A 27,826-nucleotide genomic window follows, 5' to 3' on the forward strand; every position below is an offset into this window, starting at 1 on the left:
CACCGCGTTTCATGTGGAATCCCTTCTATGTCACTTGGGTGATGGAGGATGGGTGTATGGACACCTCTGATCGTGGATGTGCTCGCATGTCCTGCAGTCCCAGACGCCCATGGAACTGCAAGAGGTGCCACAGAACATGGCAAGTGCACTGTGGACGCCTACGTAGCCTGACAATCACGCAGCTTACATCTGTTGAGGGGCAGATGTGGGGTAATATGTTTCCCCTTAGCAGAGTGTTTTGCAGTATCATTTAGTCCAAATGAGAGAGTAATAAGGCTCGTTGCTAACCAACGTCCAAACTGTTGTTTTTTCACCCCTTCATTCAGCTGTGGTTCCTGGATTGCCTGAGGCCAATTGAGTGATAGCTGAGCTCTTTCCTTATTCCTCAGTATTCCTCAGGCGGGAGGGTGTGGACTCGTGTGTGTTTCGGGGGCGGGGGAGAGAGTTCGAATTTGTAATGCTGATAAATCACACTTCTGCTAAGGGTGGTAGGAATGAATTCGTTGCATTTATTACCAAAAGTTCAGCATTGTAACTTGTGTGCTCAAACCATAATATGAGCAGTTTACTTATCAATAGGCAGATGGCTAGCCATCAATTACGACCTGCGTCATCCCAAATCGTGTCCATATGAGAGCATTTGGCAACGTAGTCCCATGGCTGAGCCATTCTCCTACTACCCGATTGATTCTAGGATTTGCCGACATTTTGGGAAGGTTTCGTTTAACAGGGCTGGTAAAGCAGTATTTTAGCAGCACTACACATTTAAAAACGAAATACTAAGTCGACTACTTCTGCCAATTGTCATCCAAAATGATTGCCAAAAGGTGCAGCTTCTACTGCGATTGGTCTGGTCAGATGGTGCAGCGCATTCTTTTCTTGGCACTGGGATGAAAGCAAGCAGCTTGTTGCCATCAGGTTTTCTCCAAGGTGTACGTTGGCAGAGGAGGTTTGAATTACTGACTGGTATATTCTGTATTGATGCATGGAATACTTTTTACATGCTGGCAGCTACTAAAGGAAGGGGCAGCGTATGTGGCTATATGCCAACAAAATAGATCACATTTCTCATAGCCTGTACTGCACAGATGAAAATCTGTGTTTTAACAGTGTAAGTATGTGCTAAGCAAAAGTCTAAACGTGCATTGCATTCTGCCTTTGCACAAATGTCTTCTGCTCGTGCCCAAGTTTAAGCTAAAAACAGGGCTGGGCAGATCCTTTCTTGTGCTGGCTCCCAAACTGTGGAACAGCGTCCCTGAATCACTTAGGTCCGAAGTCAGTCACCCAGTTTTTAGGAAGAGGCTGAAAACATACCTCTTTAGATAAGAACCCGTGGGCACAGGTCCTTAGTTAGAGATCGCGTCGCTCATTAGCTAGCTGTACCGTTTGTCCGTCCCATACGTGTTGTCTGTCTTCGGTCTCGCAGTATCTGTGTTCTATGTACAAGCACCCTGATGCCTGCGGGCTATCGGCGCTATATAAAAACTAAATACATACATACATACATACATATTTAAATTTCACTTCCCTCGTTTGCAAATCTACGATAAAAGTGCATATCATACTTTGAGGATAACGAACTAATTCTAATTGAGGGGTTTTGGAAAACTCTCAATAGTGACCTGCATGTGTTCCTCTCCTTTAGTCCCATCGCTCACATTCATTTATTGATGTTTTATAAACTGCACACATGAAACTGGCCATTTCAGAATGCATTTAGGGTGTAAAATTGGAAAATGGGGGCGCGGGACATAGTGTGATAATTGTGTGGTATGGTACTGCAATTAGAGATGGATTTAGAGCTAATTCTGCATGCAGTGCATGCAAATTGGCTATCTCCATTAAATAGCCAAATAAGCACAAATATTATAACACCAGTGTAATATAATATCTACTACTCTGTCTCGTTCTAGTGCAGGAGAGTGCAACCTTTAGCTTTCCAGCTGTTTTGGACCACACCTCCAATTAGCCTTAGCCAGTATAGTCAATGGTGAAGGATCATGGCAGTCCTAGTCCAAACCATCTGGAGAGCCATAGGTTGCAGACACTAGTTCTTTTGAATGCACGTGCATATTTTCTCCTTTTAGCACAGTGAATGCTTTTGCTTTTATGGGGGAACGGGCAGGGAACTGTTGGATTCAGGAATTCTGATGTATTTCTTCAGAGAAAGCAAATCATTAAAGTGATTGAAATTCTTTACAAAACAGTTTTGAGAAGTGATCCTGTCTGGCTGTTGGGGGGAGAATGTCCAAACGTATCCATCTGCATGAGTTTTACAAGGCACCAGAATTGTTACATGTAATCAACTTTTCCATAGGACTATCAGATTATTTTAATAAGTTAGGAACAGATGCACAAAACCTTTTCGAGAAGTAAGTTACTTACACCATTGTAAGTTCTACTGGTGATTCATGAAATAACATACGCTTGCATTTAGCGTAAGGCTGCAGTAGTACTCCATCAAAAGCACGTATTTTCATATGCATTTCTATGAACTCTCACTATGTGCATACCCACAAAAACATAACTTGATGTGTAGTCAGAAAAATGCAGTGTTGTATTGCAAACATTTGTGAACACACTTGGATGTACCAGGGGTAAGTGTTGTATGAGAGTTGTGAAAGCAAATGAACAATTATTTAAATATGAGGGATGCGATCAGCAATAGGCAATATGTGGGGTAAACATTGTTTCATAAAAGGTTTCTCAAAAAGTTGTGGTTTTAAAAAAAAAAAAATGGATTCACACATGGATTAAGTTTATTTTGGAGCAACGTTATGCTTTGTTCAAACGTCAGTATTGGGCATACATTGTCCATTTTCGTCAATCTGAGGTAATTGGAATTGTTGATCTCCCTTTAGATTTAAGCGTAAATGTGTTATTCTTTCAACCGGTCTTCAACTCCTACAATAGCCCGTAATCTCACCTATTTGAACAATACCTTCTGCTCACCTGATCTGATCATGATATAAACTCCTTTGGTGTGATCTCTATTTTCAACTGAATGTTTATGCTTGAGGCTTGCAGCCTGAGATTATTCCCCAGAACTTGATGGTAATATTTAGTTTTTCACTTTTGTATTTCTGCTCAGTGGTGCTATGAAGAAATGGAAGTGGAATAGTCTCGGAAAGATATTGAAAACTTCAAATTGGATTACATTTTTCTTTTTACAAACGTGTGAGATTGTATTGTGGAAATGTACTTGTTGTTTGAAAAGAAGCATATATAATTGTTTTTGATGATTTTATTTCCCCGAGCTGTGAAACGGAGAAATTATTAAATGTTAATATTTGTATCCTGTCTAGAAACGTGTGCACACAAACACTGTATCGATAATTAGAAGCCATCATCTTTGGAGCTTTCACACTGGAAATTATACAACGCTGTTGAGATTCATCGCACGGTGTGATATCCAAAATCATATATTAAATAGATTGGGAGGTGTCGGAGCTAATGCAAGTTGAGAGAAAAAGTAATTAAATGTATCTTATTAAATGCAGGATGGATACGTAAGAGTCTTTTTGTAAAGATTACTTTAACTTACAGCTTACAGTGTATTCTTCCTGTTGGCAGGAGGTCTAGGAAGAGAGCGGGATGATGATGCCGCGGACAGCCGAGCACTGGAAGACAGGAACAGCGTGACGAGTCAGGATGGGAGGCTCGAGGAAGATGAAGACTTGGAGGATGACTCAATTTACACCTGCGATAACTGTCAGCAGGACTTTGATTCACTGGCGGACCTGACGGAACACAGGGCGCACAACTGTCCTGGAGGTAATGTTAAAACTAGCTTTACAGTTGTAACAGGTGGTTAGCTAGGTAATTGGACATAGCAACAGCGTGAGGCCTCAAGTTAGATTAAGGAATTAATAATGTCATTTTAAAGTTAATGTAATTTTATTGTGGTGCCCAGGGTAGCCTTTCCTTGCTTTTCTTTTAATAAGAGAAACCTATCAGTGATTTGGATTGGGTTATTTTAGAAGTAATGCTTTCTGGGTCTGAGCTCTCCTTTTCTGAGAGCTTTTCATCTGTTACATTTGGAGAGCTTTGGCTGCTTACATGTTTTGACAGTTTATGTGATTGTCAATTGGGGTGTGCCCCAAGTATTATCTTTAGTCACTTAGTAATATGGTTATGTCGTTTTTTCATTTTTTTTACTGTGTGTTTACTTTCTGGTCACTGTTACATTAGTGTTTTTATGAACCAGAAATGGTTGCCTACCCTTCCAAGTGGTTTTAAATCTTAATTTTAACTTCAATACTCAGATGTAAACAATAAGGATGTTCCAGTATCATTTACTGTATTATTTTATCAAACGGGTGCACACCATTTTCCACAGTATCACTTGTCCCTGCATTCAAGCAAATGACACAATGAAATCCGCTGCATGGGAAACGTTGCACAGATGTGTTCTTCATAACACGATTTAGCTCCAGAGTAGACTTGCGAGTGAGGTGAAGTGGTGCTAGTGGGTCTGCTTGGTGCATATGGACCATTTCCGCACACCAGGAGCTGCACTAGAATGCTGAATGTCCAGACAGCCAAAACACACAGCATCTCTTGTTGATACACAGACGGCCTTAGAAATGTACAGAGTGGGGGCTATTAGATAAGGAAAGGTGCTGAGGTTGTGGTGGAGACAGAGGCACCTTGTTACACATGCTTTGGGACTGTTCAAGAGTTCAACGTTTCTGAGAAGTATTGGTTAGAGTAGATGTGGTACGAAGTATCACGTTCCTTAGAACTCCTGTTCAAGTTGTTTTGCTGTCATGCACAGGGAGATGATTGCTGGGAAATACGAGCCGTGGATAAATAGATCTTTAGTAGTTGTGACAAAGCAAATATTAAAGGTTTGGAAAGCTAGAAAGAACCCACATGTAGATGATTGGTTGGTGAAGTTACAGGTTCTGTCAAGCTATGCAAAGGTGATGATGCTGAATAAGGACCAGGAGGATCTCTATCTTGAGCTATGTGTACCTTTTAATAATGTATGTGGGTAGGATTGGGTTTTATGTTGTACTAGAGTGCGCTATGACTAGGGGGCTAAGTGTGTGGTTGTGTTGTGGATGTTTGTGTATTATGTATCTTGTTTTTATTGTTTTGTAAATAGTGGTTCTATTATGGGATGCTTGTTCAAGATTGTTCAATATGTATGTTGTTAGAATTTGCTTTGGATATGGTTTAGGAAATCATTTCATACAACTTTTTTTAAAGTCATTCTTCCTAAATGTATCTTTTTCGTGTTAATGGACTTGGTAGTAAAATGTATAAATAAAGAATTAAAAAAAAATAATTTCACAGACAAAGATAGTAGATTTAAGGTAGTTGTAAAAAACTGGTATGGAAAGACTGGGATGGTTGAAAAGTCCCTACAGCTCTCTAAACCTCTCAGTGAGCTGCCTCCACCCTATCACATGCATCCCTAATTTCCCTCTCTCCCATACTATCCATGTCTTTCTAATCTTGAATGGGAAACCTATCTATCTCCCATTTGGGCTTTTTCTTGGGGGTAGGAGGGTCCTTCTGGTTTGTTTGACTGCCTGTTGTCACCAGGGTTTTCTCTTTCAGTCTCTCCCCTTCTCACTCTCTCTATCTCTCCCTTTATCTGTACCTCTGCTGTACTCACTCTGTGATCTTCCTTGTCTCCCTCGCTATCAGTACCGGGTGGGGTGCACGGGGCCCTCAAAACTTCCTCTCTCAGCCTCTGAGGTAGGGGATCACCCTTGTAGGCCACCCACTTCAGGTCCAGAGGGATCCCTCTTCCACCCTGCCGGGTCATGATCCTGATCTTTTTGCATTGCATAATCCAGGTTTGCAAGAACCATAACCTAGAACGCTAAAAGCATAGGTTGCAAAACGTGTGATTGAGACTGTGCCAAATTGAGCTCCTTGCTTTCAGTCTAGTTCCTTGCAGCCATCCAGGTATCCCTGCCTATAGTTCATTTCTGTAACCGGCCTTGCAAATTCCTAAAAATCGCACTAGATCTGCAGAGGTAGTTCTTCATTTTACATACTCGAACTAAGAGAAATGCACTTGCCCCAAGGTGACCCGTGACAAAATGTACCAGTGCTTTTTGTAAAATGCTGCATGCTGCCATAAACACGCTTCATATTTGCTGCAATGCTGTCAAACGTGCACTGTGAAATATGTATTTGCCATTTACTGCAAACAAAGTGTGTTTGCAGTAAATTAAAAATCATGTTCTAATATACCCATACTCCCCAGCAAGGATGAGTATCATGCTAATGGTACTCGCCAATGCTAGTGGGCTAGTAGATTTTGTGAGCCCTGTGTTGTATACTATCCATATGTCATTTGAAAACCATTATATTTCTCTAGCCAATGCAAGTGATCACAAAACCTAAGCTACCCTTGATGTAATAAAATTGCAATCTGCCATTTGCATCTGCTTATAACTTAATATTGTGTCCATGTTATGAGAGAACCCACAGGTTAGAAGCTTTGTTGCAGTTCTAACTAGTCATACACACTCATTTTAATGAATAACTGCCATGGGGTTTCCCCCCCAGTGCCAAGGCCTTTTTTGGTGATTTCAGTATTTCACCATGCAAAGCCTTCTAACATTTTCTCCTTCATTAACCCCTTAAGTGCCAAGGACGAGCTATCTCGTCCTTGGCACTGGGGTGGTAACCCCAAGGATGAGATACCTCGTCCTTGGCACTTAAGGGGTTAAAATATGAAGTCTTCTGTAAACGACTTTGTTTTATTTTGATAATCACTTAGCCCATACTGCTCTAACTAGATGGCCACCTCAGGTAGTAATAGTACAAAAGGATGTCTCAAAACAAACATTTCAATGGGATCAGAGGCTTAATTTTCTTAAATGTGGTGGGTGTCCACTAACAACACTGACCCTTGCATAAACTACTCATTCAATCTATTCAAACTCTGAGGTGCTCTTAAATCCCTTGGTAACTTGTGTCGAAGGTCACTAATAGATCCAACTTGACTTGAACTCCTTGAACCTTTTGCCAAAAAGACCTGAACGAACTCCTCCCATGACATGTCTCAAAGCTGGACTAAATATCATATTCATGTCTACAGGTGTCAAACTTAAGAAAAATCTCACTTTCGATAATATGACCCAAAAAGCCAGATTGAAAGATCCTTGGTCCAGAGGGAGTCCTTCAATCCTTCTGTCTGCAGGAGTAGACCAACCAATGCCGTTCCAACAGCCATAGTGCTTCACTTCTGAAAAGGGCATGTGGGGATCATCATTGAACCACTGCCCCAAATGCTCTAAATATGTATCCATTGCTGTACAATATATGCCTCTGGTTTCGGTGAACTGTTGCTGGTCACATTGTCCAGTTTTTGGACTGTCAGACAGTGGCTCACTCTTGTGAAATCTTCTCCAGAGCGGACCGCTATGTTCCTTGACAACTAACACCATTCTTGATGCTTTGGTGTCCTTACGATCTAATGTGCATGATCCAGCGTCTTCTCCCCATGTCAACCCGTGCTGTTGCTAGAGGGCAACAGGTTAATTTTAGGTTCAAGAAGAGTTATAAAGTCTGCTTTTACAGGTCTACATTGGGTGATGTGGCCCTTTTTTTTTTTTTTTTTTAAACCGAGTGCTGCTAATTAGTATGCTGGTCAGATAGCACGGTGAGTAGAGCGCTCGCTTTGACATCCGTGCAGAGCCTGCTGATGAAGGTTTGAATCCCAGCAGGGCCAAACTCAGCCTTTCATTCTTCCAAGGTCGATAAATGAGCACCACACATTGTGAGTAATAAAAAGCAGCGCTCAGATGCCTGAGGGTTCGTAGCTCTATATAAATGCAATATTATTATTATAGAATTTGTGGGGCATGTGGCTTGCTACATGTCGCCCTGCCACTATTCTACAGCCTCTGGGGGTCTTGTACACAACATAACGAAACATGACCTAATGTAGCCAGCAGCAAAAGGGGGCAATGCCGAGGCTGGAAAATCCTCCACAAACCCTCAAGATCATCATAACCTGGAGAAGCACACATTCCTTTTCACTCGACCATAAACTTCGAAATAGACCGAAGGTAGAACTGCATTTAGTTCATTCAGGCTACATATTTGCAACTACCTCTTTCCTTCAGTGGGTTTCCAGAGGCAACCGTGGTAAACATTCAGCCTCCTGTGGGTTTGGTGCTGGATGGAAGCAGTGAAATAAAGCAGTTAGAGCTGCGGAGTCCTCTTTTTTAGGGGGCTGTGTGGCAAAGGACTAATATGAATCTATAATGCAACAAGAATACCACAAAAACAGCTACCCGCCTACACACGTGCCAGATGTCTAGTTGCACAACGTGCTACCTTTCATGTCGATCAATTATTTGCGACAGAAAACATAGAGAAATACATATTTTAATTCATGGATACAAAACACTTAGAAAAATTAAAAACAGGAGAGACAAAAATGCACATAACATTCCATAAGAGAACCTATACTGAAAAACAATTGTCTTGACCAGTTGGTTTTAACTGAACACATTCGTCAGATACTGGTGATGTAGTGAGGTTAGTAAACAAATAAGGTGACATCCTATTATTAAATGAAACCTTGACTTTGTCAAGGACAGAAAAATTAACAAAGTCAAGGATAGTGAATTGCATCAAGGTATTCTTGTTGCATTCTGGATGGAAGCAGAGGTTTCCTTTAAAAAAAAATATATAAACCCCCAGTAGATTTTTTTTTTGCTTTGTTTTTCAATACCCCAGAATTTTATTTGCAAATGTTTCCCAAACCGCTCCCAGCACAAATATTTTCTCTTGAGTCAAGGAAGGTGGCATGAAATAGTGGGAGGTACAACTCATCGGTTGCAATGTGGTTCATCTCACCCTAACCTACCCCGTCCAAGTCTGGGAAAGGGAACGTTAACTCTAGTTCGAGTAGGATCCTGCTGAATCTCAATTCCCTCACATTTACTGGTGTAGCTGCTGCTTGAAGGGACACCTAGGGCTCTAGGTAAGATTTTGAAGTAGGAGCAGTTGATTCCCCCCTTTTTTTTAAAATGGAAAGTAAAATTATTTTTAGGAGTAAAAAAAGAAATTCCTGTCCTAAATGAGGGTATATTTTAATGAAGAAACATCCGTTTTATAGTTTAAATATATCTTTACGTAATCCTTGCTTCTTTGAAACAAGTAATTAATTCAAATTGAAATGTACACTTTTACTTTAGATCAGGCAGTTATTCTAGCACTAGATGTACTTTTTGGGGCTTTGCTCTATTGGTACTATGATTCCAGAGGTTGCCGTGGAGCAGTGTGGGTTGAAGCAATGGTAAGGCCTGTATGTGTCCACTGTGGACTGTTTTTTTGTGGGGAGTATTTGCCTGTTTTGGTCGGCACTAAAGTGGATTACTCTCGACTTCGTCACACTATGGAGTGGTGATCCAGTAGGTTCGGCCTGTTCTATTGCTGCGTAGCCCATCTGGCTGCCTTTATTGGATGGCAGACGATCAGGTGGGAGCAGAGAGAAGGAGCAAATAGGCCAAGGATCTTCTTCACCTGGGCTGTTTTGTTCCGCATCTTTTCAAATGTTTTAGGACACCTACGTACAGGGTAACCATGGGCATGGAATCTACTGTTTACATGTGTAGCGAACACTGGCTAAGGGGACATCGGAAAAGATTCTGCAAAAACAGCAGAAGCTGTTAGTGGTAGCCATGGTAATCTGGAATGTGTAAACCTCCTAACCCAAGGATTTATACCATTGCTATATAATGGGCATGGGGGTGCAATGAATGTATAGCTGTTAGATCTGAGCCTTAGTTCATTATATACTGGGCTGGGAGATATGTAAACACCTTGAGCATCATTCTTTTAACCAACAGAAAAACAATGAGATGTTAATGTTAATGGATATTTGTACCGCGCACTATCACCACCAGAGTGGTCCCTTGGCGCTCTGGCGGCTCTGAAAAAAGGGAGGGGTGGGTGCGAGTTAGTGGGGATAAGCTGGAAAAGTGCAAGAGAGCAGTGATGTGCTGTTGGCAGCCTCAACCCGTTGTGTCCGTTGGCTGTGCTTGGGGTGTTTTACGGTCGGTAGTCGTGTGCTGTTCTGCAAGTCTGTGTGGTTTGTTTTATTGTTGCAGTGTAGTGAAGTTTATGCAGATTGCTGCGTTTTAGGTTTGTGGTTGTGTTTGGTTAGAGTTTGAGAGGTGTATGCAGAGGGATGAAATTGTTAGTCGATTGGTGTGATGCTTGCTATCATTCACTAGTCCATCTGAGTGTGGCATTGCTATTGTTCAATATTCTGTCTAGATGTGAGGCAGGCCAGTGATCACGATTCTATACAAGTGTGGCACTTGTCATCATTCACAGTTTCATTTAAGTGTGGCGCATGCTAACATTCACAATCCTGTCTAGATGTGACGGAAGCTAGAGTTGAGAATTCCATCCAAGTGTGGTGCATACTAACATTCACATTTCTATCTAGATGCGACGCCAGCCATAAGTTTAGAATTTCCATCTAAGTGTGGCACATGCTAGCATTGTTACACCTGTCTAAAGGTGACGCAGGGTAATCTTGACCGTTCTCTATATTTCATCCATGTGTTGACTAGTCGAAGCTATGCATCGCAAATGGCTTTGCCGCCTGCTCTTATGTCCCCTTAGCACAAATACCTTCAAAAACAGCAAATGCATATGTCAGGCAAGCAGAATCTTGCTAAAGTTAATACGTGGTCACAAAACCCATATGTAACCCAATAAATACATGCACATCTTTTTTTCCGTTTGAACACGAGGTTCAATATTTTTACTTCTCTGGTCCCATTTGGAATAGATACAGGGCCATGAAATTTCGAAACTCTTTGCGTATTACATGCTCTTTGCATAACATTTGGAGTTTGTACGCCAGAAGATAGCAAAACATGCAGCCTTTTTAAGAGTTTGGCGATAATTCCATCAGAATTACTGTAAAAAATGTAATGACCAACACCGCCACTTGGTCCGGCGGAATTGCTTGTGGATTATTAGTGAATGTATGGTGATGTTATCTCATAGGACTCCATGGGGGATTTGGAAGAATTGCTTTGGGCGCCAATTCCACCAGTGGTAATTCCTCCAAATATCGGCATTAATGTGGGGGTTGTGCCTCAAGCACTTCCTTGAGGTACCTCTTCCACTTTAATGTCAATTAGTAGTAATTCCGTGATCACAGAAAAATGTACTGCATGGCCAATTTGTAAGGAGCTCCCCGTTCTCAGACTTTAATATTAAACACAGTGAAATTGTTGCTGGCAAACTATTAGTAACTTTTTTTTTTACCAAGGGTTTTCTTGAGCCACCATAGAGACAACATCAGTGACACTTGAAATGTTGATTTATGTCAGAATTACTTTCTCATTTTAGTGAATTTGAAAATAATTTACTTCTGGGATTTATTTGTAGACAAATTACTTGATTTCTTTATTTTATCTGCAGAGGCTGGACGTCTTCGCAAACCACAGCCCATTTCCTACGGCCACCCTTTCCACCTTTTGGCTGCAATAGCCTGAAACTTTCTTTTTCCACTTTCATATGACCTGTTCCATTTGCCCTTTTTCATGAACTTTAGATCGAAACAAGTCTGTCAAAAGCATAATAATGCAATTTGCCAAAGGGAACAATGAGTCGACTTGAATTAGTTCATTAGTATTTGTGAATTGGCTGAAAACGAAATATTGCTGTTATGAGCGGGAAATCAAAACTGTAACACATTTATTTATTTAGATAATTTGCCCATCTGGGTTCTTCTCGCTGCCTTCAAAAAGTAACCATACCACCAGAAAGTCTACACAGAGAGACAATCTAAGAAAGGCAGTGCACACGCACGCACACACATTTTTTCTGCACTACAGAATACCCATACGATTCCATCATTTATTAGTAATTTCTTTGGGGTGGTACGGGGGGGTTTTCTGATGCAAGAGAGGAGAATTTGTAAGAGGTATCTCTAGGTGAAGTTATTTTGCGTAATGCTAGTCGAGGACGCGGTGCCTTTAGGCTGACCAGGACTTATTTATTTTGGTATTTATAGAAGTGCGCTAAACCCGGAGGCCTCAAGGCGCTGGTTACATGAAGGTAAAATCAAGTAGGCAACAAGCATTATTCAGTTAATGGCCAAAAGTGACATGCTCAGATCAGGGTGGCATTCTGAGAGGATAGTAGAGTCTTCAGGTGTTTCAGGAATGTCCAGTAAGATTGTTCTGATCTCAAGGACAAGGGCAATAAGTTCCATTTCTTAGAGGTGATCACTGGGAAGCTCTGCCACCCATATCTCTTCAGCTTGAATCTCGGGATGAGTGAGTGGGAGTGGAAGAGGAATGAATGGAAATGTCTGCTTGTGGCAGAGATGTGGTTATGCCTTGGGATATTTATTGCGGCTCTTAGTGCATTGTTTTTTATTCCTGGTATATTAGGTTATGTTTGAATGCATGTACTCTAAAAAGGCACAGGTATTAACTCAGTCATTTAAAATGCTAACCGGGTATCGGAATCCGGTCAATGGGCGATATCCAAAGAAAAGGCATATGGGGGCTGTTAGTGATAGCTGGTAATGGCCTGCTAGCCTGAAAAGATAGGCCTGATTAAGGCGAGTTAGTAGGGCTGTTGGTGGTTTGTGCAGTGAGCCACACCAGCTGCTATCTCCTGCTTAAGGTTCATCTTTGGGCAAAAGAAGCTACTTTCATAAAAACACAAGCCGTTTGTGTTCAAAAGAATAAACAAATTACACAGAAGTCAGCCACCATTGAAATGACTATGGGCGCTTCATGTGGTGTGGGATGTATTGACCCACTAGGCTCTGCCCTGCGACATCACTGTGCACTGCTTTCACCAGAACCAACAAAATGGCTGCAAAAAGCCCTATGTGCGCTAAAACCTCTGAGAAGTGTGCAGTGAAACCGGAAATGTTGGCTGCCAATCTACTTTGCCCGTGTCAGGGGTGGAACAGGAGACCACACTGATAGAACCTGTCATTGGGCTGCCCGCAGAGGGAAATGGAACTACCTGAAAAGGGCAGTGCTTCATTGCAAGGAAACCCAGAAATGCGCTGAAATCTGTTTTTCCTTGGCTGTTGAAATTGCAAAATAATGGTTCCCAAACATCAGAAAAGATCCAACATCCTTGATGGGTGTTTACCATCACCTTATTTAAGTAAACCCCATAAGCGCACAATGTCAGGAGAAGCAGATTTCCTCACAAGAATATCTACATTAAAAAAAGGTGCTTGTCTGGGAAAATCTGTCAAAATATGGGCGCAGTACCGCCACCTGCCTGCATGACAGCTGTCAGTTAAGTGCATTAGAAGTTAAACTTGTGCATTAAAATCAAATTGTTGAAAAGAAGAGACTTGCCATCAAAAGCAATATAGGTTGCCGCTATTTAATTTCTATGTTTTAAAAAGACTGGAATTATAGATCTGTGTCTCTATTCTTTGAAAATGTAAAGTTTATTTTAGCAAAGACAATTTTAAACAAATTGTTTTAAAGTGAACTGATGCCAGCCACACAAATTCCACAGCGTGCCTCAAACAAAAGTTACCTTCCTTTTGCTCTCTGCCCCAGGAACTATCAGTCAGATGTTAATGAAGGAGGGGAGGAGATTGTGCTCTGCTGTTCTGGGGAGAGACAATAGACTTCCTGGACTGAAAGGGTATGCAAATTCAATTGTCAACAAGAACTCCTGCCAGCAGGAAGAGAGGCCTGGATCGCTCTTGGCCTATCAAAACTTTGGGGGCGGGACAGACAGATGTGTATCCTTAAACCACAAGAAAGTATATTATTGAAAAGGACTCGGAGGACTGCGCAAAGTTGTACAAATTTGTAAAATATAGTGGTGTTAACATAATTTTGGTCACATTTTGAAACTACTTCGAACTCTGTGCTATGTTCAGGGACATGACTACAGAAATTGTGGTTTTGTAGCAATTGTGATGATGGTAGAAATATGAAACTTCACAGGATTATGCCCAGATGTCATGCGCATATATGTATAAAGATGTGAACAAATCTGACATTGGGTACCCAACCAAAAGCGCGAAAAACTGTCAAATCTGAACTTAAGCTCTCACCGAGATGGGACTCGGATGAATATTTGCTCCACCAAATCTGTGATGTAAATGTTATTGCTAGCAAGTTGGTAGAATTGTAAATATGCTTTATATGAAAAATAGATTTACTGTGCAGAAACAAAGGGGAGAGGTTCTCCCTGGATTTTAAAATACTGCATCATCATGACACCATGTGTTCTTCTCAAATCAGGAGAGAGGACAGACCCTAACCAATAGGATTCCTAAAGGGTGTGCCTAGTATAATTCAGCCTACCCACCCCTTAGGGAAATACATAAATAGAGACAGCTTAGGACCTACAAACTCACAAACATTCACCCATCAACTGCTTGCTGGCGCAGCACTTTACAAGAGAAATCTATATCCAAGACTCCAGAACTTTTGAAAGCAGAAAGGCCCATTTCCAAAGCTGAACTTTTCTCAGCTTGGCCTTTTAGAATCCTGAAACCAGATTTTACCCCAGACCTCCAAGGGGAAACAAACCAAAAAGAACAGCCTGGCTGTGCTGTTTCTGCCTTCTTGCTAAGAATTCTTGCTAGAATCCAGAGATCCAAACCAGTAGAGCAGAGCTGTAACCAGATAGCTGTGAACCCGAACCAACCCGCCAGATTAAGTCCAGAGTGCCGTGCTGAGTGCAGAACCCGAGCGCCCCGAGAATTCCAGTCCAGAAATCTTTGACCAAATCCATGACGGGTCCATTCCAAAGAGTAGTAGTGAGTATCTATAGCACAGAATTGTCCCTAGACAGTATCTTATCCATAAGTAATCATATCCAAACCATTCTATCATATCCAGAACTGCGGTGTAGAAAATCTTTTGTTTTTTTTCCTGAATCTTTCTCTCATTGCGATAATCCTTTGATAATTGTAGTGATGATATCATCTTTGCGCTAATATATTTTCTGAAGAAAAACAAGCGTCTCGGCAGGTGGAAACCATCCAGAGGCGTTGATGGGTTGGTGGCTTTGCTGTCGTGTAGCTTCTGGCTTCATAGTCTCTTTAGTGTAAAGAAATATTGTTTGTAATATTCAAAAGCGCATCTTTCATTTACAAATTTTGACTCTTTCTGAGAATAACTGACCTCTTCTAAAACCTTCATAACTTCCGAACCGTGTATGCTAGAAACTCCTTGTAGTTTTTCCGAAATCATGCTTCCCACAAACGGAAAAGTTTGCTGCAAATTTTTCGTTTGGCTCAATTTCATCACGTGTAAAACAGCTGTTCTTTGCATCCGACCTCAGAATTAAGTGTTCAATCTGCTAGTGACTCAATCATTGCTAGTGTTTATCTGAAACCATACAAAGCGGCTCCCACTAGTTTTGAATCCAATTTAGTGAATTAAATCCATTTTTCAGTGTTTTTACCATTCATTCAAAGCCACATTCAAAAGCATTTCACCCGTTTGCAATCATTCCTGTTTCTCTCTGAGTTTGCTGGGGAAATTGGGATTAATACTGTATTTGTTGAGTGTGTATTCCTGAAACCTGTTTTCTCTCCTTCCATCTCTTTATCTTGCATATTGGGGGGATTGAGTAGTGTGCAGGCGGAAAGAGTCACATTACATTTGACTGAACCCACACAAAGTATTATTCTACGCTGCTGCATTTTCCATCCATGCTCCTTCTGATTAAAGAGATTGTTGATTGTAACATTACCCCATTGGGGATCCTTGTATAAATATTAAATAGTGTGATATATTAAGATATATATATATGTATATATATATTTAAAATACCTAAAAAAAAAAATTTAAAACAAAATAATCTTTTTCACTTTGCAAAACAGCCTGCTTCCTGGTTGAGTGTGACCGGGGGGATTCAAAGAGAGGGGCTTGATATAAGGGTACATCATTCAGAAATAAAAGAACTTATAGATAAAAGAAAAATAGATAATTAAGGGTTTCAATTGTGCATCCCACGCTAGGCATTGAATTAGATGAAGTGCCGGGTTGAAATCGCTTACAGTGGAGTCTCTTTTCCATTTCTATGCTAGATAGGAGATCAATGCAAGATTTGGAGGGAGGGAAGCGAGGAGGCCGCTAAGTGTTGTCATGGGACCAGTTAGAGGTTGATGTGGGATGGCAGGGACATGGAGGTGGGAGACTGCAAATCCTTGGGAGAATGGAGCATCAGAGCACACAGCAGCTTGCTTGGTACGCTGGTTATTATGGGTGATTCCACCCCATTTCCGAGCAACCTTGTCTGCTCGGGCACCCCAGGGTGCTAATGAACTTTTTAATGCCTTCCCGGATGCCATTACTGATTGGTAAAGCCCCCCTTTGCCAAGGGATTTATAGCTATTACTACCATGGGACAGAGGGAATGGGGCACTGCAGTCCCGTGGTACTAAGTGGAGGTAGGGCAAAGTGTAAGCCACGATTGCAGGAGGAGAAGCGGAGGGCAAAATTGATGATGGACATGTGAACAGCAAGCAGAGCACATAGGCCTGCTGCCGTGTGGGGAGGGTATGCAGTGATAAAATTGCGGCAAAAATGTCGCCTGTGCAAAATATCGCTGAAAAATGCAGTGGTTTGACCCGGTAAAGGTGTACCCCATTATACCATTTTAATGGGAGCGGGGGTTGTGGCAGTGTCCCCCGCTTCCCTTTAATTGTATAATGGGTCTGGGGATTGTGGGGGTGTCCCCCTCATATTTTACATGGATTGCGGTGGCAAAACCACAGCCTTTTTGCCGCAATATTTTGCGTCCACGGCCATTTTTGCCACGATTTTAACACATGGAACCGTGGGGAGATGGTGCTCTAAAGGGAGACCACGTAGTGGAATGGAGGCATGCCATTTTAGGAGCCTGGGATGGGGAGTGGGGGGGGATCGGGCATCAACGCAGCACATAGGGGGTGAGTGAGTCAGAGAAGGAAGATGGCTCCGGGCAGGGGAACGGAGAGTCTGGGCTTGGGCGGGGACACATGTCTCAGGAGGCTTGGCAATTTATGAGCAATTCCATCAGGTAAGACTGGAGTCGGTTACTAAATGGGAAGGATCCCGCACATCAATGCATGTGCTGACATAATTTAATAAAAAAACGTTAAAAGTGCATTAAGCAGCAAGGGATTTCAGCATTCTGTACAAAGGTTGCTCAAAATGAATATAAAGGGACACATTGCAAGGTATAGATGGCAAAAGTTAAACACAAGCGAAGGCTTAAAAAAAGCTTACTGGCACACAGGCTAATTTGAACGTGAATAATTAGATCTTTCTTTATATTTACCCTCAATTAAGACGAGTAGAGTGACTATCCTTCAGTGGGTAACAAGTAGCCCTTTGGGTACCGGGAGTCATCGGCGCACAGCGGGAGAAATTTAAAGCATTGTTGGTTTGCAGCAACTCGAGTATCACTTGCTTGGAGGGAAGTAAAGTATTGCTTGAGTTTCAGCTGCATGCCAGGCTTGTAAGCCTTGCAGCGGCACACACAGGAATGCTTTGTGACATGCATCTGTCACCTCCTCGTTGGTGATTGCACATCATGAGAATGATGCTCGGGGGTTGTTACCTAGTGTTCACATCATGTTGGAATTTGATGCTGTCCGTGATAGATGGAACAAAGGTGCTCTCGATGCTTATGCTGAAAGAGCTGAACCGCTGCAATGAAGGAAAGCTGTGGTTCTAATGCCCTGCTGGCCCGACCTATTGTGGCCCGCTGCTGCATGAATGCTTTTGCCAGAACCCTGTTCCTTTCCCATAGACGCGTGCAGCCTGGGAATGTAAAAGGCAACTGGTGTCCTGCTTGGTTATTGACGAAATACCCTTGCCCAGAATCTACCAGCCATAGAGTAGCTCATTAAATTAGGTCTAGCTAATGTCGCAGAGACGTGAAATAACATGGCTTTCAGGTGTGTGCCGTTGGGTGCATTGGTTTTCTAGTTGGTGTCTGTGCTTCCGTGCTCTCATGTCGCATGACAGTGTGTATTTGTTCAAGACGCAAAAACGCATCCGGATTCCAAAGGCATCCTTGAAAATTCCCTTTGTAGCTGCCACTAACGACTGGACGTGTTCTGCCCCAGACTTTGACACCGTTTACAGCTCATTTTAAAAACCATTTTAAATTTGGTGTCTGTAGCAGGATTGTTTTTCTACCAATCCTCGATGTTACAACATAATGGCTAAGCCACTTTTTAGCGGCAGTTAAAACCTGATTCGTTTTGTTTTTTTGCAACACTACATGCGTACGGAGGGGGGAGGTGTAATGAAGAGAGGGTGAAGTCAAGACAGAGAACTAAAGGAATGGAAGAAGTTAATTGCACTGCAGATACCCCTACTCGGAGGTCTTTGGGGTTTAGCCCGAGTTCCAGTGGTATCTCATTCCAGAATTGGGGGCCTCGATGGTGACTGTATTTTGTTTTCCGTCTTTCCTTTCAATAGGAGAGTTGCAAAATGTCGAATGATTTTGATTTGTCCCATTTCAATCGCACCGTTGCTTGCACATCGCCCTGCGGAGAACCGATGCAATGTGAATTGCGTGTAAGCAGTGACAGTTATGCTTAATCAAATACATGAGAGAACGAGACATTATCCACTTGGTCTCTGGCAAGTTGATGAAAGTAGATGCCCAATACGCAGGCAAAAGACGGAAGGAAATTAATTCACCATATATCGAATGGAGTTTGTTAGTTGCGACGACATGCATGCAACAAACAATGCGATTGCAATGTAACAAATCAAGATCATTCCATACAATGCTACTTACTATAGTGTTGAAAAACCTGATCAACTGGCATGCCATATCAAAGTGGAAACATTTGGAAATTTAGCACTTGCACTTTAACATTTACAATTACATGAAACAGTTGTTGACATAAGCAATGCACATTGATAAACTGATGAGCAATACAAATGAGATGTTCACTTGAATTGGATAGGAAACTCAAATAAATTAAAAATGGGAGGGATTTTTGACCTGAAGAAGACCCTATAATAAGAATAAAGGGTTGAAACCTACGTGTGGATGCTTGATGTATATTGCTAATCATCCAGTACAAACCGTATGATTATGGTTCTTAACAGTTGTTCAGTGGTTTAATTGTGTGTGTGTATATTTCTGGGGATGTTGGTTTACATTGTTTGGGCATGGCACTCACTCTCTTTACACCTCTGCTCTAGCCCCCTGATTTTGTTATACCAATTGGAATTGAGTAGTTGTTGCTCTTAAATTAAATTGGTCACGTGGAATAATAATTTATCAAAATAAAAAATGTTTTAAATACACCAGTTTTGTGATCCAGAGCCACCATTGTCTGTAAGTAAGTGTTAGGAAAGATTTCGTAATTATAGGTAATTTTCCTTCCATGTGGCAACCCCTAAACTTTTTGCTGTTGTTTTTCACCTTGTTCTCGACTTTGCCAGATAAGTGCAGCCTTCTGCCGCACTCCTCTGTGCTTTCGCTCCATTCTTACGGGGAAACTGACCCTTAAGACAGTCAGTACCGGGAAACGCTGTTTTCCGTAGTTTCTTTTATCAGGTTGCGTCTTTCGTGCAACATGACACAAGAGGGCACTGTAAGCTAAGTTACTGCTCTCTTGGGTCTCTAGCCTTCTACAGGCCCTAGATACTCTTTTGGGATTGTAACTGATCGGTGCAAGTGATTCACGGACGGGAATGGTGGCAGCGATAGTTTCTTGTGTTTTGAGCTCCTTTTGGCGTTTTAAGTGCGTTTCTCGCGCTTAGCCCAAAATGGTGGCCTGGCTCCCAAAATGGCCAGACCACGAGGCTCCTTTGTCCTGTCCGCTGACCGTCTTGCTCCCTTCACCTTCCCCAGGTCAAGCCGACCCAGGGCCTTCCTTATTTGGGCATGTACTTTCCCGCGAAACACGGATGCTTTCGCGGGCTTTTACAGGCCTTGTGTGTGCCTCCAGGATGTGGGCTGGGATGTCTGGTCCCAATACACATCCTGGGTGCCAGAGAGTCTAGGGTGGTGTGAATGCCTGGGACCACCGTGGTCCGCGATAGGTCCACGTATGGTGTGAGTGTTGATGAGCGGATCTCCCATTGGGTCCCCTCTGTTTTGGCGCGAAGGGAACCGTGGATAAGATGGGGCTGGAAACACCACTACCATGTCGATCTCCTGAGTTCTCACGAACGAAGGAATACAGGAGCCAAGTATCCTGCAACCAAGAGGCTGAACCGAGGAATCGCTGGTGACCCGCTGAAGGACTGCTCCTCTGCACTGCTGTCGCCTTGTGAAACCCTTTTTACCTCTGATCGAACCAGAAGGCCTGTACTGGTACTTCGACCCTTGGAATAGCGGGGACAGCTATTCTCGGCATCTTCACCATCTCCTGCTCGTAAGCCTTCGGAAGTGTCTCTGAGCCATCCAGCAGACTGACCAGCCTACACAGGAGTCTTGCTCTGTAACTGCCACCAGGTTGTGTTGTATTTCTAGTCCTTGTCACTCTCACACGCTTCGTACACTTGGCGTTCCCAGGTCTGAAGTGAGTAGTGTACATTTGGCTGAGATACACACGGCCGCTCCGTTGCCCTGCTGTGGTAACAAACTGTGCGGGTTCGCTTCGTTTGGGACATCTTTAACTCAACTCTGCTGCTGCACAATCAACACGACGACGAGACGTCCCCTGCTCTCCTGAACCTGCCAGCGACTGAAACTGACGCGGAGAACCTGGGTCTGCTTGCATCGGGGACCGGTGAGTAGCATAGCTAGGAACTGGTCGCCCTCCTGCAGGAGCCCATAGCTTTTCCCCGCTGTGTCAAAACAGCACGCCTTTCCGTACTCGCGCTCTGCTTCTGCCCACAGTGGAGGCTGCGCTTGAGTCGCAGAACTCTGTTCTTCTTCATTTGTGCACTTAACTGAACTGCCTGATTCCCTCGAAGAGACTCCCCTTTTTGCCCGTTGGCACCAGCGTGTGCAGGTACTTTTGAGCACAAGGCTCCACTCTTCGTAGGGCTCGGACTTCCTTTTAGTTAGGTGCCTCTGAAGGCGGACTGGGTCTAAGTGTTATTTCACACTGCCCGTTTTCCTTCCCTTTTAGGTGGACTACACATTTCGTGCATCTAACGCTTGAGACTTGTTTGTATTTGTATATATATATTGTATTGGTATGGTATGTGTTGGTTTACTAGAGTTGTATTGTGATTTCTCGCTACGGTCATTGTTTTAAAGGCCTTGGAATAAATGTGTATATATATTTAATATAACACCTGTTTGGAGTAGTTTGTAAGTGTCCTTGCTTTGTGTGCTCATTGCGGGCTTTCAGTCACCCTCACCCCTCTTGAGACCTAGTCTTGACCGCCGCAATCGCTACCCTGATTGGTCTGGCTTGTCCAGAGGTTACCCTGTTCCAAGTAATTAGGTTGGCCTTCTGAACTTCTGCGCCACCAGGACAGAGTTCAGAAATCCGTCTTAACAGTAAGGCACCCGTATGAAGTTTGACTTCATATATCGCATAGTTAGTATGTGTTCCCAAACGCCCACATTTGAAAGGAATACACCAAAGACCACTCTGACGCAGAGAGAATCTGTGTGGTATGCTCCATGCTATGACAGCAGAGCACACCTAAAGTAATTAGGAAAGTTTTGAGAATTAAAATATAACTTTTATTCAAACATAAATTACATTTTTTCATATTATATTCTTGTAGAAATATAGATTACAATTTAGCAATTGCATAACCTGAATTGCTAACGCCCTGATTAGTCGTCTAATACAATATTGTGGGACATTCTACATACCAGATGCTGTTACTGTGTATTGGAACAGAATTAACTTTTCCACAAAGTTTTCACAGGAGTGGAAAGTGGGACGTGTATTTTGAATGCCAGTTTCAGAAGTCAAGTGTGCATGTTGTGCAGTTGAATTTCCTTGGGCCCCTACATCAAAGCCCACGTTTTGCTCTTTTGACACTTTCTGATGTGCAGAAGGGTGAAGGGTTAAAGCCCAAAGCAGCCTGTGCCGTCTTGATTATCTGGTTCCCCCATATGTTTAGTAGTCTCCCGATGATTGCTATATACATCGATTCCCTCTCAAACCCCCTGATTTGTGACAAATATGTGCCTGTATAATGAGAGAGCACAGGTGTTCTATTGTGGTTTGTGCAACATCCAAATGGTGAAGCGGGCAATGGCTACAATGTCCAAAAGATTTTAAAAAAATAACAACCCCCACCTGTTGCTTTATTTTTTGTGGGCATACATGCACACAAGTTGGTCAAGATTTCCCAGGCCACTCTTCACTGTGTTGTTGTGCATTATCAGAGCTCAAAATGTGCACTCACCACTAGCCATTTGCTAGTAGTAATTGGCTCTTGGTGAGTAAGGAATGTTAAGTTGTAAATATTTAGAAATGAGGAGGCAAGTGACTTTTTTATGGCTGGCTAGTACTTGCAACTTGAAAATGTTACACCTGACGTGATTATTGGCTTTTACCCTCTTTTAGAACCTAGGAGATAATTGTTTTGGATCCCTAAAATCCCTGCTTGGATTTGGCACTGCTTCCGGGGTATGCCGACTTTGTCCTGCTTGACTGTGCCCACGTATGTCAGGTCTTTCGAAAGTAGACCTGCAGCTAGCTCCACACTGTGAAACTATTCACCCACACCCACGTATCCACAAGGTTCTGTAACACACCCATACGTACATTTGTTGGTCTTGGGGGCTACAACCTGAATCCACCCACAACCCCCAGACCGCCATGCAGTGAATAAGAAATGGTGTGGCACAACACAACCATATCTTGATGCTGTATTTGTTTGGTTTACTGGGGATATATTGACTGAAGGGACAGCAACCACTGAAGCCCACACAACGGGGACACAGCTTTTCTGAATCTGTACCACAATTGGAGACCATACAATACTGATGGGTGCCACCTTACCAGGTTTTCTGATGTGGCTTTGCTGTCAAGGCACACAAACCTTGTGATGCTCTCGAGCCTTCAGACAATCATTGTGGCTCAGAAATGTAGTTGGTGCAATGTCTCTGATAATAATTCGAGAGCCTTGTAGTTGACACGTAAATAACAGCATGATCAATAGATCAAAATGGAGTTTGAGCTCTACAGCATCCAGTTGCTTTTAAGCTGATTGTTTGTCTGAGCAGCTGTCATCCCAAATCCTGACTTCATGCTTGATTTCCCACAATATATTGTATAGGACTGATTCAATGAAGAGGAGCATAAAGGTTTGTTCAATTATTTCTCTTCTCGTAGCACGTGCCCCTGCTACCGGTTGACTCAAAATGTTAATTCAGTACCTCTGACTGTTGATGATCTTGCTGATCATATTCCATTTTGTGGCAGTCATGTGCTCTGTTACATCCCTGCAGGTTGGGAAGGCGCTGCTTGTGCAGCGGCATGCATGCTTGCATCTTGCCATCGTTCCTCCTGCCCACCAACGGCAGGTCGTCTGCACCTCTTTAAGGTCTCATTGGGTACTTTCACTTCAGGCTGCTCATCAGAACTGTTGGTTGTTAAAGAGCATGCTGATACATGATCCTCTTCTGATGGGCGACTGCTCTCCACAGTGGGCTTTGGGGTACCATTCCTCTTCCTATCTGATGCAGAGTCTCCAGAAGTGTCACTATCCGGAGCAGTGGTTGGGACTTTCTGAATACATTCTACAGTTCCAAGTCTCCTTTTCCCAGATATTAGGGAATCTTGGATACCAATCCAATACCAATGATCCCAGTGGTAGAACCTTTATGCCATTTTAAGTGACTGCATTCCAATCCTTTTTAGCATAGTCACCCTCATTGTGTTTCATTTGACAATCTTAGGCCCAACAGGCGTTCACCCCAATTAATTATCCAAACACAGTTCATAAAAATGAGTACCCAGCGGGGCGTGGCTTTGTCCTCCCAGCCAATAGGGAGGCTCCGAGCAGGGGCATTACTATATGTTCATCCCGTCAAGTCTCTTCCAGGCTGGAGGCTGCCATCTCCCTGCTGGGTACCGCAGGTCAGTGATCGCCTGCCTCTACCACCTCCCTTCCCCACAGATTTCTCTCCCTCCCACTCCACTTACCTGCTCCTTTCTCGTCCTGTGCCGGGAACAGTAATAATCCTGGTGCGTCCCTTCTCAACTGATCCACGGTGGCCATGTTTATTTGCGCAACTGATAAGACACTATTAATACCCCGGTCTAATGGGCCAGGGTACTAATAGCTATCAGCCCCTCGCTGGGGGGCATTACCACTTCATGTAATGCCCCAGGGTCTGCGTTAATGCCCTTGCTTCACTCTGACCTGTAACTATGGGCCCCGGGGCATTACCTGCAGTGGTAATGCACCAACTCCCGCCCCTCGCAGCTCAGGGCTTATTGCTTAAGTATTAGATTTCATGTCTGACTCATGTATTCTGCTGCTGTTATGACACTGTTGTCCTCATCAAAAGTTGAAGCCTTTGGCCATTCACAGTGGAAATGTGTTATCTACGTTTGGGAATGCACTATTGTTTGAGAAGACCTTTCTGCACAGTTTACATGAAGGAGGCGGACCTGGATGATCTTTTGGTACTGAACCCAGACATGTTTATGGTGTTATTTTTCACAGTACAGCAAGATATGTGTAATTTGTTGCACAAATACTTTATGCATTTGTTTTTGCATTTGTAAAGCGTGCTTAACCCAGAGGCATCTAGGCTCTGGTTACTGGAAAATGTCTGTTTAGAGTCAGGTTGGCTGATGAAGCTAGACGCAGTCCACTAGGCGAATAGCCAAGTTTTCAAGTGTTTTCTGAATGCCCAGTATGAAGGTTCAGAGCGAAGGGAGGGCGGCAGAGGATTTCAAAGCTTAGAAACAGTGACTGGGAAGCTAATGCCACCTGCTCTGGATCTCTTGTATCTGGGAACTGGGATGCGGTGACAGTAGGCTGACCGTGTGGGCCTTGTCGAGTTCGTTTTTTGAGCCTTTGTGAAAGGTATGCTGGGACTGTTTTAGTTGGGCATTGGTGGGTGATAGAGAGGGTTAAGAATTTGATTCATTCACGAATCGGGAGCCAGTGCGGCTTTCTTCTGGCATCTCAAATGCGCTCATATTTGGGAAGACCAAGGGCAGTCTCAGAGAGCATTGTTTTGGATGATTTGCTTTTTATTGATGTTCTGCTGAGAAGTGCCAGTGAGTAGAGCTTTGCAGTATTCTAGTTTTGATCTGTAATGGCTTGTGCAATAGTGAGACAATTATTGACAGAGAGGAAGGGTCACTGGCATTTATACGCTTCATAGTGTGGGCAGCATGGCATGCAATGGCACTGGCTTGTGTCATCATGTCTAGGGTGGCATCCAGGTGAATTCCTAGTGTTTTCACTGCCGGTAAGACTGGAATAGTGAAACTATCACAAAGGAGTGGTATGCCGGGTCTAGTTTGTTGAGTAGGAGTTTGGGGTCTAACCAGTGGGATTTCATTTTTTTTGTCATTCAGGCAGAGCAGATGGGAGGCCATCCACGTCTGGATGATCTCATACGTGTCATTGAGTATGGTGGTGTCCTGGGAGTGGTTGCCAATGAAAGGTAGGAGGATTTGTGTTTCGTCTGCATAGTTTGTGTATTTGATTCTGAAGGCCATACAGGTGGCCGAAGAGAGGTTTAGTGTACATATTGTAGAGAGTGGGGAAGATGCACGAGCCTTGCAGGACGCCGAAGGCGACTTTTGATGGGGGGGCTGTGGATTCCCCAGCAAAGATGTGTGTGGTTCTGTCGGCGAGGTAATCCATTTGATTGCTTTAGGGGGGAAGTTGACATCACTGGACAGATGATGGTCAAATGCCGCGGATAGGTCTAGTAGAAGTATCAGGGCCAGCTTGCCTCATCTCTGATGTCCTCAAGTTGATTTTTTAGAACAATTAAGGCTGATTCAGTTCTGTTTCCTCAATGGAAGCCCATCTGACGGATGCCAAGTGTGTGATGGTGCTCTAAGTAGTCTTTGATCTGGCAGTAGTCTTCTCGATCCACCGTTATTAGGATGAAGTGGACAGTGGTGATGGGTCAGTAGTTGGTGGAATTGTGGGGTTGAGTGTAGGCTTTCTGAGTAGGGGTAAGATCTAGGCCCCCTCTTGAGACCGGCAGAGACAGAACAGGAGGTTAAGGAGGCGTTGATGATGGCGGTAATGAAGCGGGTGAGGTCTACAAGGCAGACCTTGATTAGTGGGGCAGGGCAGATGTTGCCTTTGCAGCGTGAAGGTTTGAGGCCTTTGATGAGGTTGGCAACATTCCCTTCAGATAGGGGGTGAAATTTGAAGTGGGGGAAGGAAGGTGGTGCCTTTGGTTGCTAGGGGTGGGGGTTGAGCAGGGGGTTTGTTGTGGATGGTGACTTGTTTTAGCTGGTTTTTCCATTTTCCATGCGTCTCGCAGCCGGGAGAAAAAAAACATTATTACCCTGGTATAACGGGCTGGGTTACTAACGGCAATAAGCCCCGAGACTTCGGACCATTACTGCCTACAATAATGTCACCAGGGCCTTTGCTAACTATGGGCCCCGGGGTCATTACCTTAGGCGGTAATGGACCGCAGTAATCAGGGCTTATTGCCACAGTCGTGACTCGTGGGCCTCAGCACCATTGTCTGCCTTTCCTCCAGTTGTCAGTCAGTGGGTCCATCGCTCCATCTTGTCCTTTCTTTTTCTCCATCTTTTCTGTTGACTGCATCTCATCGGAGCTCTGCCTTTATTACCTCCCTTTCTAACATCTACTTGTACCCTCTTCAACTTAGCACTTAGGTATTGGCTACACATCCCCATGAGGGTGACTGACAACTTCTTCTAAGACAACTTCTTATTGGTTCATTTGTCATAAAAAATGTCCAACGTGTGCTAACCCACACGACTAGAATGTAATTCATCTCGGTCATGCTCTTATGCAGTTCATGCAAATCCCTCTGTCAAGGTTAGATTTGTCACTTTTTACTTTGTATGACTGTAATCCACATGTTCAAGAATTCAACATTTGTATTTGAGAAAACCACATTTTGGGTCTATAGTAAGTTTTTCGAATTTGCAGGCTCTTGAATGTATATAGTTCGCTAAATAACGTGTTTTCAGTGACCGTCATCCTCAGATCAAGGAGCTGTTTGGCAAGTGATGCCTACATTGTAACCTTCCCCAATGCCGTGCTGTTTTTTTACTAGTTATAATCCCTTATTATAATATTTCTTAGAGCACATTAAATGCATTTGGTCTCGATTTGTTATGTTACCTTGACTAGCCCAGAAAAACGTTTTGACCCCTTAATCATCTAGCAATGTAAGTATTATTCAAGGATGCATTTAGGACTTTGCATGGCCTGTAATATGTTTATTTTTAGCACCTTCGTTAGTCCCTTAGGATCACAAGAATGTTTCTAATTTCCCCCTGTTTTTCTTATCCCAAGTCAATCGTGCAATGCTACTGCACAGAAGGTCATCGCTGAGCTTGTCTTGACAGGGCACAAACCGAAGCGAGCTGATGCCAACCATGTTTCACTAGTCGTGTAATAATGGTTGAGTGTTTTTGTTCTGTGGGACCTTAATCCTTCGTCTACACTATAACTTCTACACTTCAACCTCAGTATTCTTTATTGTGATAAGTAACTGTTTTACCCCTGCTGTTATTTTTTTTACTGCTGGAGATTTTGAAAAATATGGTCTGCTTCTGGTATTTGGGACTGGAGGTGTTTACTGATAGTTGTAATGATGTACCACAAGCAATAACATTCAATTCCAATGCCGCTCGAATTACTGCCTAGTGTAGTGGTAATAGCAGCAGGCTAGTATGTTATCACTGGTGATTATTTCATAAGTAATGATGCCACTGGCTATCTGTATAATGGTTCCTGCTCTCTTGTCT

General features: G+C 43.1%; 1 protein-coding gene across 1 annotated transcript in view; it reads left to right on the plus strand.

Moving 5' to 3' along the window:
* ZNF423 (zinc finger protein 423) overlaps positions 1-27,826 on the plus strand; it is a 757,398-nt gene that overhangs the window by 181,253 nt on the left and 548,319 nt on the right. The window contains exon 3 of the mRNA XM_069607042.1: positions 3,574-3,774. Coding sequence (XP_069463143.1) covers positions 3,574-3,774 — 201 coding nt within the window. The remainder of the gene's footprint in view (positions 1-3,573; positions 3,775-27,826) is intronic.

This window comes from Ambystoma mexicanum, chromosome 1p, assembly GCF_040938575.1.
Source record: "Ambystoma mexicanum isolate Mex_15411 chromosome 1p, UKY_AmexF1_1, whole genome shotgun sequence".
NCBI lineage: Eukaryota > Metazoa > Chordata > Amphibia > Caudata > Ambystomatidae > Ambystoma > Ambystoma mexicanum.